The 16,857-nt window shown below is 40.8% G+C and overlaps 1 protein-coding gene across 3 annotated transcripts in view; it reads right to left on the bottom strand.

Annotated features, from left to right (window-relative positions):
• CUX1 (cut like homeobox 1) overlaps positions 1 to 16,857 on the bottom strand; it is a 285,607-nt gene that overhangs the window by 128,337 nt on the left and 140,413 nt on the right. For all 3 annotated transcript variants that reach the window (XM_082493164.1, XM_082493162.1, XM_082493163.1), the window contains exons 5-8: positions 13,842 to 13,979; positions 10,436 to 10,559; positions 8,407 to 8,483; positions 7,528 to 7,594 (exon numbers count right to left, since the gene is read on the bottom strand). In XM_082493164.1, the coding sequence (XP_082349290.1) occupies positions 7,528 to 7,594; positions 8,407 to 8,483; positions 10,436 to 10,559; positions 13,842 to 13,979 (406 nt within the window). The remainder of the gene's footprint in view (positions 1 to 7,527; positions 7,595 to 8,406; positions 8,484 to 10,435; positions 10,560 to 13,841; positions 13,980 to 16,857) is intronic.

Here is a 16,857-nt window from a genome sequence, read left to right as displayed (position 1 = left end):
AGCTTTGGTGCTTGGGACTTTACAAAGTTTCCTGAACCTCCATCCTCGTTCAGGACAGCCATCTCTTTCCATTAAACGAGGGAGCACAACAGACAGTACGTGACTCATTTTTTTGCCTGCATTGTCGTCGCGTGGGAGTGGGAAAAGCAGCTGGAATCCATCTATAGAGCACAAGGAGGGTTTCAAGTGAATGCCAGTAAAGAAAGCCCGCACATTAAATGCATGGTTAGGTAAGGACGCTACTGCAGTAACTGCCAGTTCCAGTTAGAGCCTGATGGAGGGCTTTGCGCTGTGCCTGGAAATAGGTAACCCTGCACACTGCACAGGGCAGGTCCCGATTGAAAACAGATGAACCATTTGTTTCTGATGATCCAAGGGTTTATCTGATTGCCCTCCCCACCAGCCCAGCCCAGCAGTAGCTGTGCTGAAGGAGCCGCGGCAGAACCACCGGCCCTCCATGTTGTCACAGACGGGACCTCACGAGGAGGCGGTACTCTACCAAAACAGCCCTGTTGCTTTGCTATTTTGCATTCAAAACTCCAAAACCGTTACAATTTGTAGACATAGGTGAAAGGGCTGCATGAAACCAAGCTCAGCTGACTGGGACATGGGAGCCCAAGGACCTTGTCGGTGCCGGGGGGCAGCTGTGCCTTTGCAAGAAGGGTGCTCCTTCCCTGTAACTCGCTCCTCCTCTTCCTCACACAGCCCTGCCAGGCACCTCACACAGCTCAGCTCCTACTGATAAAATGAGCTACCGTGGCACGATGGCTCGAAAACCCGCATCGCCCTTTTGTTGGCCTGGCAGGGACAGCCGGGTCCCGCTGGCAGGCTGGGGCTGCGGGAACACGCTCCCGGTCCAGGAAGGAGCCGCAGTTGCGGGCAGGGTCAGGATGACCAAGAGCATGGCTGGCACAGTAGCCCGACACCCTTTGATGCAGTACTTTGCATTTATTTAAAGATTTCCATCTAAGGATCTCATGTCAACCCAAGGTTATAGATAAGAGGGTGATGACTAGAATATGCTGGAATACCCTAAGGCTATTTTTTTCTACTTTGGGCTGTTAAATAACACCAGCTTTTAGGCTATACTAGAAAAAGGAACTGAACAGTCTCACTTGAGGTTAAAAAACAAACTAAAAAAAAACCTGACAGGACCTAGGGCACTTCTGTGCTGTCAAAAAGTTACATTAACTAATTGCGAGCATTACAAATCTAACAAAAGAGACAACACAGCCCAGCTACAGCACTAACTCCTACAAACTCTAAACGCTCCGTTTATATGGGGTCCTCAGAAATGCACCCTTAGAAATAAGTAAGTAAAGAAAGTATTCTTGCCAATTTGTGGATTACGATTCCCATGTCTGCATATTTCTAGACTCCAGCCAAGACCAGACTTGTTGGCTTTGAGCACCATACTCACGCCTCATGCCTCAGTTTCCCTACCCAAAAGTCGAGGCTAATGACAGCATTTCAAAGCAAGCACTCAGTATTTCACAAAGGCAAGTGTTTGATGGTAACACTGTAATTCACTCCCTACAGCACACTATCTTGCAATTTTTCTTGTTTGACTGTAGGCTGAACCAGAAATTTGACAAAAAAGGCTGGTTTGCACATGGGCTTTCAAGTCCTATTTCACACAAGAGCTTTTGATCAAAATAAGAAGCAGATTTCCAAAGTATTTTCATTCATCTTCATTTCTAGGTTTTTAAGCAAAATATTAACGTTACATAGTGATTTTCAGCCTATTGAGTTTTGCATTAAGCACAGTTAAAACTTTTAAAAAATACCTCAAATTGTAAAATGCAGAGAAAGCTTTCTGTAAGATTTAAGACATTCAATTTTTCTTCCCTTTTTTTTTCTTAAAAAAAAAAAAAAATTAGTTCTCTATAAGGTCTTCCCTGGTTTCTCATCCCCGGTATTACCACTGCTCCTGGGGTTTCACTGATGGCAGTATGACTAGGAAATTTAAGAAGAGAAAAAACTGTCAGAGACATGGCCTATGAAGCTCTCCATCTCCTGTTTTTAGGGAAATCACTTTAAATACAGCAATAATTCCAGAGACGAGCAGTTAATGACTCATCAAAAGAACAGGAAATAGGAAACTTTAAGACCTTAAAGGCACAGCAAATAGAAGCTATTTCATATCATGTACAACACAACCACCCGAACTACAGTATTTCATGCTCAATGGGGGGAAGCAACATTTGAGACCATCTATCACAGTAATTATGTGATGCTGGAGGGAGCACGACTTTATTTTTTATTCAGTTTGACCCTGAGCACCGTCAAAATGGGAGACTACAAACATTTGAAAAGTGATATACTGGTACCAGCCAGCACTTAAACAAGAAAGATTTGTTAAAAAAAAATTAAAGTAAATAATTCATAGGCCAAATTCAATTCTCACTATATATTGAGAATTACTCCCCTGAAGTTCCAAGTTAACTGAGATTTGCCCCAATGTAACAGAAGATTTCACATGAATCCTTGAACTCCAATTCCATCACATAACTTTAGGCAGAAATAATTCTTCATGAATTCTCTAAAACTACTGGTCCTCTATTTTCAAGCCCAATCCGACACTCCTTCCATGCAGAAAGCCACATCTTCAGAACTTTACTCTATGTTATGTTCGATACCGAGTAGGAAGAGGAACACCCTTCACCCCAAACAACCAAAAACCACAGGCACGCCCTTCTGTTACTGCGTTTTTGGCGTATAATCCACGAAACCTCTTCCTTTCCCCACATCTGGAGGCTCGAGCGCCTTGCACCGGCGTGCGGGTACCAGGAGGAGCCGTTTCCCTCCTGCCGGTGTGACACTACCGCCTGTCCTGCCCCGGCACTCCCCATCTGTCACCCGCCCCTGACTGTGGGCAGATTACTCCAGGATTTATTTTCAAGCAGGATGTAGGGATGAAAATAGGCATTACTTTGTCCTCCCACTCCTGAGCTTCTACCTCTTTGTTTCATTACCTCCTTTTACGTTGTGACGACACCACGCTGTAAGCTCTTTAGGGCAGAGACGGCCTTTGTAAGGGGTAGGTGCACGGTGCCCACCCCGCTATCCCCAGCCTCGCTGCCTGAGGTCTATGACTGCTGCGAGAAAAGGAGTATTAAATACTGATCTTGACCTGTGAGTCAAGTTTTCCGATTCAGGCCCTAAACCAATGGAAAACTCTCCTTTATCCTAAAGCAGGGACTGCCAGCTCGCAGACCGCACTTTCATCAACAGCGCTCTGCTCATTTCCAGATTTAGTTTTCATTAAAACGCAGTCCAGGATTAAAATAAGTCAGCTGGATCTATACGGTGGGGTAATTTGCAATATTGCGCCAGTGTACAGCCTTAATGACGCTACACCAGTATGCCCTCCTGTGTCATCCTTAGCTGTGCTGCCAAAAAAAAAAAACAAACCACATCGGTCTAATCTATGAAAGGACAACAATTCAACAATTCTCTGCTTCCTATACTGGAAGGCAAAATATTTTTCTAAAAGTTATCGAAAGCAGTTGTTTCAGGATGACCGGTTTAGTAAATATGAAAACCTCCTTCTCCATTGCATTTTCTACGCATACGCCACTTTTAAGAAGAACAAAAACTCTGTATCTGTCAGAAAACCGCACAGGTAACAAAAGCGGTAGCGGAGCTGCTTTGACTGACGGCCTTAACCTAAACATTTTTTGCTTTGTGTTGTTTACGAAGGCTTTTTATTGCAGTACCTAAAATCCTCACAAGACTACTTAACATTTACTGGTGAAAATGTAGCATTTCAGTGAAATTCGATATTTTCTTTCATCAAAGGCAGGGAGCCTCAGCCCACATGTTAACAGTAATGTAACAAGCCTACTGTATGTGCTACAACCGAAGATCCTTTTCCAATTAGAATTCATTTAGGTTGGGGGAGAGGAGAGGTCGGAGCAAAGAGGTGGCTCTGGAATTGATGTAAAACTGGAATTCAACCATTCTGGCTGGGAGCACTACCCGCTCAGCTGGGAATCCCGACCGCTTGCTCGGACTCTGCAGCGAACCAGAAGGGAAAGAGCAACGTTAGCAAGGAGAACAGCCTGTCCCCAGAAAACGGAGGAAATGCAAACAAGAATGTCTCTTTTTCTACAGAGGAGGAAGACAAAAAAACCCCCCGTCTGTCGCACTAGGAAAATAAAAAGTCGACATTCCTTAATTTTCCCGAAAGTCAAGTCTGAGTTTGCTTTTCAGTTCCAGCTCCGATAGAATCTCCGGATCAAACTCATTAGTGTTGGTTAAATCCAGGTTTGCTGATAGAAACGTGTGGGACAGCAACCAAAATCAGTATCAGGCCTCGAGAGAGAGGATGTGCCTCTTTAATTGAAAAAGGCAGAGTAATCATTCATTTATTTAACCCAGAGATGATTATAATCTGAAAACCTTGAAATCCTCTTACACAACAACTGTTTTGGCAAGCCCCTCTGTGTTCCAACAAATATTAAACTGTGCTTGCCATTTGTCTAAGGAATCTTGTATTAATAAACATGAAGAAGAACACTTTTACCTCCCACACTCAATGACAGAAGAAAACAAAGACCAGCTGTATTCATCAATGGATCCTTGTTCTGCACATAAAGGCTAATTACATTTTACTTCAAGCCTACACATGGAAAACTTTGCTGCTGCCATCTTGTCAAATTCAGCTTCTGATATTCCAGCTGACAGACTGCAATGACTGCACATAACAACCTTCTTTTTTGCCATTAACACCTTCGGTGCCCTGCAGGCGGGGTGCCCGCGGGCTGCGGGGGCCAGGGAAGGGCCGCGGGCAGCACCTCCCGCGCGTTACCTATCGCTGGCAAAGGGAAGGGGGGATTTCCACAGACTGGGAGGACACCCGCTAATTTGACCGAAGATTTTCATTTCGGCCACTGTTCTCGTTTGAAGATGCCTCGCTAGCATCAAGTTACCCCCGTACCTCACTCTGCACGTCGGGCTTCGAGCGGGGACCTTTTGAAAGGATAAACAAACAAGCCGACACACTGATTTCCAACTTGAAGATCACAACAACCGGTCGCTAGGACACAATCCAGACTCCTTAATGCTGATACCGAAGCCTTCTTACTGCGTATTTCTTTTGCTTCTTTTTGTTTGAGAGATTTTCAAAGTTACAAACAGTTGAAAGGCAGCTTTATTCCAAACCCGAAAATCTTAAAAGTACTGTTAGCTTTAAAAAATTGACAATTATCTCTTTTTTTCCTGAAGGCACTCCAATTCATCTGCATCAAATAAGTGTCTGTAAAACTAACAATTCTGGCCTAAGATAAAAATCACATGTTTTTAAAACATAAAATTAAAATTGGCAATACAAATAGCTTTTCAGACTTAGATCAAAAGAGCGTTTCTTTTTAGAAAAGAATCAAACTGTCTTTCACCGTTTTTATTGGTGTTTTTTCAACATTTCTCCCAGCTTTTACAATTAAAATAGATGACTCAATTTCACTGTCTACATTCAGTTCCCTTTTCATGTTTTTCTAGATTTCCATATTGCAAAATTTGGGCTACAAATGCCACAGATGACTGTTGTTATGCAAGAACTATTCCTGCCATAAATATCCAAAACAATGATAAAATATTTCTGCTGTTATTAGGTCCTACAAGTTTGTTTTCACAGTACATTAGTTTGGGAGATAAAGTACACGCTTAATGTCTGCTTCAGGATTCAGCTCTATGATCACTATATTCCAGACCCAGCCTTCATAATCATTCTGCTACAGAACACAATAAACTTCTTGTTACTGCAGATGCTACTAATTTTATGTAATTCTACACATATTAGCTAAGAATCATATTCAAGATCGTATGGAAATATTTCCGCATGAATCTCTCCGAAAGAATGAAACGCATTAGAAACGCAAACAAACAGTTTAGAGTACATCTTTTGCTCAGTATAAGATAAATCACAGTACTTAGGAAAATAGTACTAAAAAAAAAGCAGCAAACATTCTTCAAATAAAAACATTAAAAAGGATGAGGGGTTATTAGGTTCAGTGCCTACAACCACTGAGCCCTGATCTCTGACTGTTCCTGCACAAGCGACTGCAAGACAAAATAATAGCCACGGAGCTGCCAGCATCAGTTATGTACAGAAAAAAAAAAAAGGCAATCTGCAGTAATTTAAGGCTCCATCAGAAACATCATTAGTATGCGTCTCTTGGAGAAGGATGAAATCAATGAGGGAACAAAAATACTTTTGATCACCTTATATGGAACTCAAAGGAAACCAGACTTACAGAGCAAACTCAAAATTTACCTAAAATATTATATTGAATGCTGTAAAAGATGTTTCAACTCCAAGCCCTGATTCTTAACTCCTATGGACTGAATTCTGTAAGCTCCAAGTTTCCCATGTGCTCAGCGGGGAATCGGATCCTTAGCGCTGGCAGAACCACATGCTAAGAAATTAAAACTCTTTGCCAATTTGACTGGTTTTGAAAAACCTGTATTTAGATCTAGAGTGCTATGAGCCACACCAGAGAGCACTTACCTACAGACAAAACCAAGACCGTGTCATTCCTCTCATCAAGCCTAGGTTACGGCTTCTCTTGCCCAACACGGAGACTGCCAACAGTCTTACCCCTTACCCCTTCGCCTGTACCAGAGTGGGTGCCAAGGGCAGGAGCAAGCGTCTTCCTCCCTGTTCACCCCACCACCTGCCTACTTGGAAGAGGAGGTGAAGCTGGGGCTCTGTGGGACAGGGGTAGTGGGCATGGGGATATGACCTGCATCTTCCAAGCCTTGCCCTTACAGCAGGCCAGGGACACCCATCTGAAATGGTTTCTTCTTTCCCATCCCATTTCCAGACACAGAAATGACTCTTTGGGCTTAATACTGCTGATCATGAGAATTCCTTCTCATTACTAACTTTCCTTAAACATGAAGGGTTCAAAGAAAAACAGCAGAAGTCTGTCCCTCTTTTGTTGTTTCCTGCACTGATTGTTAATAAAACCGGGGGATAATTGAAAACAGTAGCCATTAAGAAGACAAGGATATATATTGTTGAGACTACCTTCGTGTTCTACTTGAAAACAAGAAAAATCTGCCAAAAACGTTACTCTCTAATTTGGGGTGAAGTTGACAGACTGATGACTGCTACCCCAAAATCCGAAAGAACCGGGGTGCCTAACAGCGAAATAAATCCTTTACTAAACGAAACTTTCTTTTCACCAAGATTGGAAGATTACAGTAAATATCTTACTTCTGAAATTGACCTATTTCTAAATAAAATGTAAGAGAGACATAGCATAAGAGATACATAGTAGATGCAGCACCTGAGAATGAAACCAGGAATACAGCAGCAAGTGTGCCAGGAAAAGCGTCCTGTTGGGTGGAAGAAAATATGAAAACTAATAATATCTCTATAGGAGGCCAAATTATGACCATGTTTTCCAACAAATTTGGACTCCGGCTCTTCCATCTCGTCTGTCTCCAACAGACAGATGCAAAACAAAAAAGAAGTGATACCCTGAAGGAAGACATAGAAAGAAAACAGTGAAATCTTACTTTGCAGTAGTTTCTTCATCGTATTTTGTCTTCAGATCAAATAGTTCTGTTCTGGTTTTTTCCAAGGCTAAAAGGCATAAACATGGAGCATTACAGCACTGTAACAACAGGGAAAAACAAAAAGACTACTCCTTTTTCTTTTATTCAGCCATAAATAAAGCTATACACCCCCTGATGAAAAATTCTTTGCTTTATCTTTCTACCTGGGCAAACCATTATGACTTAGTAAAAATATAGGTTTTGATTTTTCACAATTTCTTACAGTATTTCTTTTACATTGCAAAAATTCCCAGTTTCTGCTTAAAAAAGCTAGACGTTATTAATTTCTTGTTAAGCTGGCTAAACTGCTTATCTGTTTGAAATATTTATTGCGGTAATTCAGCGAATAAAATGTCTTGTCTTCTCATAGCAAACAAACCCAAGTGTGTCCAGACCTGGGATCTGTACGTATGCAGAGATGAAAATTAATGGCAAGCAAGTTGTAGCAACAGGCAAGACACTCCAGTAGAAACTGGGTTCAGTATGAACCCAGATCACTGCATGTATTTATCACAGTTCAGAAACGCGTGAAACCAGAGCAAAACACGACATGGATGAAAAGTTCCACGGCCTGCTGTAATTGCAGCGACGCTCTAACGCTGTCCGTGCTCCATGCGTGGCCTTGCCCACTGCCTTTACCAACAGACTGCCTGCAAGACAAGCGTTCACTTAAGGCGTGAAGCCCCAAAGCAGCTCCGATTCACAAAGCACGTTCAGGCTCTGTCGGATCTCTCTGCACTTGCAAGAGCCGGTTCACACACAGTCCTGACGCACTGAACCATCTCTGTCCTCTCACCGCCAGCCTGATCATTGGTATAGGTCAGAATAGCGATGCCAAACCTGTTTGCAAAGCTTGAACTTTGTGTTCGGCTTCTTCCAGCTTCGAGGCTGTGGACATCTGTGTCTCCTGCAATTTTCTGTAAAGGGAAGGGAAGAGGTGAGAACAGAGCTCGTAATCATGTTAAACGACTTATTTGTATTTTGCAAATTTGGAAGATAGAGTGATTAAACGTCTCAACTGTAATCAGACAACTGACAACACCACACAGACTACAAGGTGCTTCATTGGGACCCATAAATCATGTCACATTGCAAAACTGTTCATACTTTGCAGTCCCACTTATTAAAATTTTAGCAGCATAGCCACCTCATAACATAAGCTGTGAACATTATACAAGAGTTGACTGCTATATAAATGACAACTTTAGTGGAAGGTTTTCTTGAGCATAATTTGTTTTGGAAATGTCACACACATTAAGAAAATTGTCACCAAGCACCCTCTGTTGTACAAAGTTAGTACAAGAAGAATGATACATTTCCATTTTACTGTCATAATGAAGAAATTTGTTGCCGTAACTGATATATTGAATAGATGCGGCAGCTGTTTCAACATAGCTGCAATGGAAGCCAAACGCAGTAATATTATTAGCTACTCTTTAAAAAACACGCATATTTCAAAACAAATCTCACATTGATATTTTCTATATAACATGAGCAAACCTTTAATACGCTCACATGTCTTATGTCCACAGGCAATATTTTCTTGTTTGTGTCAATTATACACGTTTTAACATCATCTGGCCACATAGTCACTATGTTCCTTGCTAACGGCTACAGGAGTTATAAAACTCATCTTTGAAAGGGAGTTGCTCCAGCATCTCCCAGGAGTCGCTGCTTTTTACAACATCGCTTTTAAGACATTCTGCAGATTTCAGAATTGTGAAATTGCTTATGAAACTACCACCATCCTACTCGCACTCCACAGGGCGCATAAATTTATTCTCCGGCACTGCTGACCAGGTTAATAACTATTTATAGTAAGAAACACGCGTCAGTTCCCTTCATACCATATTATATACTTTGAGGATTCAAAACTTCTCTTATACACACTTTTATTTGCCTTCCATGACCTGCTATTTTATTTTATTTTTAAGCATATCTAAATTGCACTTGTTAAAGCCACTGCTTACATGCTACGTAACAAAAAGTAACCACGGATGTTGATGAATTAAAAAAAGCTTTGCATTCACCCGTAGATTTTTCCCCACTCAGAACAGAATTTAAACAACCAACCCACCAACGAGAAAGCTCACACAAACTGAAGGGCTTCCACACTAAATTGAATGTATTATAGCTTCAGTGCCATTGCTCCATGGGAGGAACAAATTCTCAAGGTAGGGAAAGAACACGCTCTTAAAGACTCCTGCTCTCATCCTGCCCGATTTGTTTGCCCCCTGACCTACCAGATTTAAACATTCCCTGCTCATTTGCAAAAGATTAGAAACGCACCCAAGATGCTTCCAAAAATCAGTAATAAAAAATTGAATTACTTCTTAATTTTGATATGTAGGAACACGCAAACCTTTCCAGGACAGTTCAGGAACACGTCCCCTCTCTCAGACATTACCATAGGAGCAGGGGTGACGCATCTTTTACTCTGGCTCTTGGGTACAGCGTTTCATCTTAAACGGCTCAGGGTTGTACAGATTGTACAATGGTACTGTGACACACAAAGCAGCACAGCAGACTGAATTACACTGTCAGCTAATGGAGAAAGATTAGTGTCACAAAGGACAAAACAGCCAGGGAAGAATAAAAGCAGGTTTGCACCCTTCTGAACATGACACCTCCCCACACAACACCACCGCAAAGAAACAATCTGTCCTTGTTTTACTTCCACACTTTCACGATTGTTTTTCTGTGCAAAGTTGAGTATCAAATGATTCCGTGTCAAACACATAAATCACCAGAATCGCTCAATATATGAGCTGTCTCAGTACCCTGAAGAGAGTCCTGGCTGGGAAGATTAAACAGAAAAATACAGCTCTCCTCCTCTACAATACCTACAGAGGCACACACGCACACTCACCTCTCCTTCTCCGCAAAATCATTTTGTAACTTTTGTTCTTTTTCAAGGGCTATATTCTCCGCTTGGTTCTTCAGGGTCTGTTCATATTCTCGGATTTTCTCTTTAAGTGCTTTTATTGTAACCTCTACAGAAAAACAATAGGGGAAGAATGAGTTTACACAGCTCCACGTGGTTCCCCAACACAAGGCTTTCTTTACCCTGTAGGCTCAGTGTGTTTTAAACTTTAGCTCTTCAACTCTGACACAAAATCAATGGATATGAGTCCCTTTGGAGACCTTTTACTCCCTAAATGTTAAATTGAACTTTAAGTGTTTAGGTTGAGAAGGATCAATGGAGTTTGCTGGAAAGCAGAGTGAAGAAGGTTCCTCTAACATGACTTTAAAAAAAAAGTTAAAAAAAAAAAAATCAATTGTAAAATATAATATCACCTTGTTGACTAGTCTCAAATTAGCTCTCTGCTGAGTGGAGATTAATAAAGTCCCAGTGTAGGTTTAAGTGTGCATTTACACATAGGACAGATAATTCACGTAACTGCGCTCATGTAAAAAGAGGCAGTTTTACTATGGTTCATGCACAGATGCAATCTAACACTAATTGAACGCATATCTGGGATACAGCTACGTTCTGCTTCACAACGGATGAAAAATACAGCAGTTAAGATTTAACCGCTGTACTAACAGTAGATCAGATTCAACGGACACTCTGGAGCCCTTCGTATTCTAGTTGCTCTAACGGCCTTGCCATCGACACTGGGTTGTACGCGCAAGCATTAACTATTATAACTTTCTGAGTGCACTTGTAGCCTTCGAGGGAATTTGCAGAAACCCTTCTCTCAGATAAAGAAGATACCTTGCATTTACTGTGCCCGGTAATGGCTGAGAGAAGATGCATAAACCTGCTGCGTTACGGCGCAGCCTCTGATGGGCAGCATCCCGTTACGTGCCCTGATCCGTTCCTACGTGAAAGCCCTTTGATCCCACCCACAGGAAAAGCCTCAATCCTTATAGGGCTCCTAAGAGGAAAAGCAGGACATTCACCAGAGTATGCTTTGTAACAATAATGGAATTTGGAAAAAGCGTCAGACTGCCAGAAGAGTCGCAGCTTGCAATACGTTTCAATGTACTTACACAGAGATGCGGTGGTTTAGAGACATCAGCTTATTAACAGATGCCATTAACTACGCTTTAGGAAAAAATACCTTTGGACATAAGAAGTTTCTCATTCTGCAGAAACATTGTAGAAAGACAAACTCTACCATGAAAAGTAAAGCCTATGGATTTGGGGAAAAAAAAATCTCAATAATATCACAGAAAACCACGCACAAATCTTTCAAAGTCTACACTGTTAGACTTGACTGGATAACCCCAAAGCCAGACAGACAGTAGATAGCTGGTGACAAGGTCCGCTGTCTGGGAATTACACTGAAGGCAGCTTGGGTCACTGTGACCACAAAAAAAAAAAGGGGGGGGGGGGGGGAAAGAGCGGTAAAAATGATTGCCAGCAAACCAGCTACTTTTGAATGAAGGAGTGGGATTTTGCTAGCCGTGCAAAAATCAGATGAGGCTCATTACTGAGTAATAGGCCGTGAAAAGGACATGTCACTTCTTTTTTTCTTTCTTTTTTTTTTTTTTTTTTTTTTAAGGCAAAGGGAAATTGTTCTCTCAGATCCGGGAAGTAATACAAATTCTGATCTTTTCCTGAATAAGCAAAGGATGCTCCTTCACAGACAAAAGGATGCTTGGCCATAGGTACAAAGGACGTACTCTTTGTACTGGAGACACCTTTGCTCCAGGTATTTTCAGACATAAATCTGCAAAAGTATTCAGGTGTATGGAGAAGCAGAGAGCAAAATAATCTCATGGAAACACATACAGTTGCATCTTGACAAAGTCTGAACGCTTCATTTTAAGAGGAAAGAAAACTGCAGAAATAAATGCAAGAAGTGCACAAATATGGGAAAAAAATATGACTTTTGTAACAAAATCTGTTTTTACCTTTAGGCACCTAACAATAGATGTGTTGGACAAGCCGAGTTTAATCCCCTACATTGCTTGAAGAACTAAGTGCCTTCTTTACCGTTCAGGTCAGCTAAAGCTTGTTAGCCACTGCCATTTATACCAGTTTTGGAAGAAGATCTTACAGACACCATAGAGCTCATACACAGCCCTCCAAACAAAGAGATTAACTGATCAAAGCACCCTTAGCTACCAACAGGCTTTTCCCTGGATATCTTATTAATCCCGGTTTGAAATAAGAGTGTAAAACTATCACACTGGAGTGAAAAACAAGGCAAAGACTGGAGTGGCAAAACAGAAAGGAAGCTACTGCACAGGCGGGAAAATAAAAGATGCCAGTTTATGAGTGGTGGCAGTAAAAAAGCCCTGGAAAGCGAGATCTCTTCCACTTTCTGGGATGAACCCCTATGTCATGCCTGGACATACATGATTCACAGCCTCAGGAAAACTCTGCACAGTCAATTGCCATTATTCTACATTTTCAGCAAAAATGCTATTGGGCTTAGAGCATTACAGCTCCCAGGTGACATCTTCTGCAGCCCAGGCTGAATGCTGGTACTGTCTTCTCCACAGGTCACACCCTCTATGCTAAAACAAAATATATAACTGCATATACGCTCCTTCTGCTGAAAATGAGATGGAACGGAACCAATTTAGCTGCTATTGTCGCTTTCAAATGTTACCCACTTGGGTGCAACAGCAACAGTTCCACAGTATAAAAAAAATAAATCTCCTTTTTCCCAAATGCTTAGAAAATTTACCTTTCCACCACCCAGAACTGAATATTAAACATGGAAATGAAAAGTCCCATGTACAGGCAAGAAGGTGTACAACTGAGCAAATTTTGCTTCCTGGTGCCAGAAACTTTCTTCTGAATCACAAGAAAACTCGAACAGTCTTAAAAACAACAAGCTTTAAATCTCATTGAGATTTTCGTGTATTTTCATCTACTCTGGTCTCATTAAAACTTACTTAAATAATTAAATAGTATTAGCTTGTATTTACCTTGCTCTATGGATAGTGTCTAGAGTAAATATAAAGTATGTACGCTGAATGTACTCCAGCAACACATGTCAGATTTAGATAAGGAAAAATGGAGTACGGGAAAAGTTCCATTTGGTACAGATTTCTATGTGTGTACAGAATACTGGACACAGCTCCAATCTCTGACTGGTGCTACAGAAGATGAAACTTTTAAAGAAATCCAAAGAGTCTACCCAAAGTCGTATCTATATGTCTAAATACAGAAGCGGCTATAACAGACTATTACACTTTATTTAATTTCAGTGCTACTATCAACCCTACCTATAAGAAATAAAACTGAATTCAATCCCAGTCTTTGAATTTCAGTATGCATTAGAAGCCAATAAACGAATACATTTGCAACGTACCCTGATTTTTCACCTCAGCGAATTCTTTATTGTATTCCTCTAGAGTTTCCCTAAGTTTCTGGTTCTCTGTTTCAATATCGTGCATACGTTGAACCTTCAGCTGAAGCTGCTGTCCTAAATCCAAGGCTGGAACTGGATCTGAAAAAGAAACAGCAAAATAAAACATAAGATAAAAGGGACACTTCTGCAACTTCAGAGCACAAATGTGCTTTTTTCTCTATTAATATCCATTTTAAGTGCCAGTAAGGCCCTGCTTTGAGTTATTTTTCCTGTATGTTCCTCACCTCATATCCTGCAAACTTCAAAAACCAGAGATAGCTCATTGTATCTATGTTACCCTTTAAATTGGGGGGTGTCGCCTTCATCCTGGCCTTAATCCACAGGGCACTGTCTCTGGGTGCAGACAGTCACGACAGGAAGGCACGCGAGAGTCTTAAGTTTCAAATTTTTGTTTGCAAAATGAGAATTTTGAGGTAAAAAGCAATCCAACTGCACAGCTCACTGACAGCTAGTGTCCCTCACATACCTCTGCTGCTGCGGGAGGGAATTTCCAAAGCAAACTGTGCCCTCCTGCAGAGCTGAGCTCCAAAAGGCTCCTGGAGATCTGAGCGACACTTTTTCTAATTGACAGCTCAATAATAATCAGAAATACTGTATGAATGTAATTAATTCCACGAACTTTGGGTGTTGTGACTCTTGTTCCCTCTCTTTCTTATACTAGTGATTGAATAGAAATTAGCAATTATTTCGAATGTCCTCTCAGCATTAATTCTCCGCTGTTCGTCCCCTTCTGCTGAAGAGAGTCCCTAGCACACACCTGACGTGTGCCTCTGTCATTTATTCTGGGACTTCTTCCCAGGCCGAATAGGAAAACGCTGGAGTCTGATGGACTTATAAAAGATTATTGAATACATTTCTGTTACGGGCGCCAGCATCTCTTGTGAAACGGCTGCAAAGATTTAGTCTCCTGTTGAGGAATGCTAAACACCAAACTCAGTGGATCAACAACAGTATATATTAGGGAGTTCACTTAATTTTCAACCACCACAGTCATTAATTTTTCAGACCACCCTCAGTCTCTGGAAACACATAATAAGTCTATTGTACCTCTGTTAACACATTAAGCATGAGCCTGTATGTTTTTTCAATATGCCAGCGTTGTTTCATAGTTTATAAAAGAATAGTACTGGGTTATGTTGAGCTCAGAGACATCGTAAGTAGCAGCCTGCTGCATTTTGTTACTTCGGTTCTTCAACAGCTTATGGCATTACCCTGTTCATAATACAAAATCTAGGTTGCTTGTCATCTGTTCTCTGCACATACATAGTTTATGACTACACAGCTTTTTCATTTATGCTTTTTAGGCCAAATACTTTTCGTTATTATTATCTGTATTAAAATATTTATAATAAATCAAACTTAAAATGTTATCGTGGCAGAGACGGGGGGTACAGGTAAGGAATTAAATATAAAGTTTAAGTCACAGCAGTAGCACGAGTTAAAGGCCCTGCAATATTTATGTATGGTCCAATTACGGTACGGGCTGTCACAACATCACCCTTCTCCCATGTAGGTCTGCCGACCTTTAGCTGGAAGGACCATTTTGTCGCGCTTTTGCAGCTCAGCACTTCTCCGAAAGAGCTAGCCTGGGACATTCATCTGCTGAACATAAAGAAAGGCTGGATTGTCTCAGTCTACCCATGTCTTGTCACAGGAACCGCAACACACAGGGGGCGGGGACCTTCAGCTCCAGCTATGATATTTCTATAAAAGTGTTAAAATGCCACAAGGAAAGAAACTGAACGTTACAAAATTGTGGGTGCGCTTTTCCCCCGCGTTTTAACGTGCCCATCGTAAAAAGCCCGGACACCCATAAAAGGTATTTTGCTCCAAATACACGGGGCTATTTATATTTAAATCAGTAAAGAATTAAAAGACAAAAATAACATGGGCGTTATAAAGTGAATAATGACTAAATCTTTAGTCAAATTTGCGATCCCTGAGAAGCTTTATGTACAAAATGAAAATGCTTGCAATCTCATAATTATTCATCAGGACATGTATATTTAATTTAGCTCTATTAAAGGTTAACGCTCAAGTAGCAAAACAGTGGCAGAACAAACAAAATGTATAAACAGTCTCTGTGCATTGAACTTCAAACTTTACTAGAGCCTATTTGAAGGACTGATGGCCTACAGCCACTAAATACTGCTTAAGGACATGTTAAAAAACCCCATGGCTGAAGCACCTCTCGGACTTAATTTTTACAAAGTGCATTAAATAAAATTAATCATTGCATGACAATGAAATGACCAAGACATTTTGGGCAGAGGGACAAATACTTCATTTCTCATGGCAAGCCCCAACATGCTCTTTAATCTCAGAAACCCTAAAAATCCATGATTTCTGAAGTATTTATAAACACCAATTAATTTGAAACAGATATAAACCTTACCGTCAGAACAGCTTTTTTCTTACCTGAGTGGAGTGGATTTAAAAATAAATAAAAATACTCTCCTTTTCCCAACATACACACGCATGAAAAAGCATACCTTTTTATATTAACCAGACTTACAAAGTATGTTTCATGTCATTTAACAGGAGGTCACTGAATTTTTAAACAAGCAATGGACCAAAACTTTCGATTCATTACACAAACAACAGGCACACACATTTTAAAAAAAAATCAAGTGGCACTAAGTTTATGGAGAGAAGCACAGAAGGAAATGCCCTTTCTATAATCTGTAAGAGAGAAAAATCATCTCACTTAACGCTGAAATGTGGAAAACTCATCGCAGATTATTCTCTTATTCTGAATCACCTCTACCTTGCAAAAGTTCAGAATCCCTGCTAGGCACAAGATAAATAAGAAAACTGGTAAAAGGAATCTGATCGTCCAGAACTTGAAAAAGTGTTTCGCAAGATCATTATTGCCCAAGAGTAAATGGAGATGTCCATTTTCATACTAGTTTTAGTATATTTTTTTCTACCGCTTCGTATTCTGTTCTACTTTCCT

Source organism: Vanellus vanellus (genome assembly GCF_965231255.1).
Source record: "Vanellus vanellus genome assembly, chromosome: 19".
Classification (NCBI taxonomy): Eukaryota; Metazoa; Chordata; class Aves; order Charadriiformes; family Charadriidae; genus Vanellus; species Vanellus vanellus.
The sequence above is the reverse complement of the archived record's forward strand: the minus strand, read 5'-3'. Positions and strand labels throughout refer to the sequence as shown.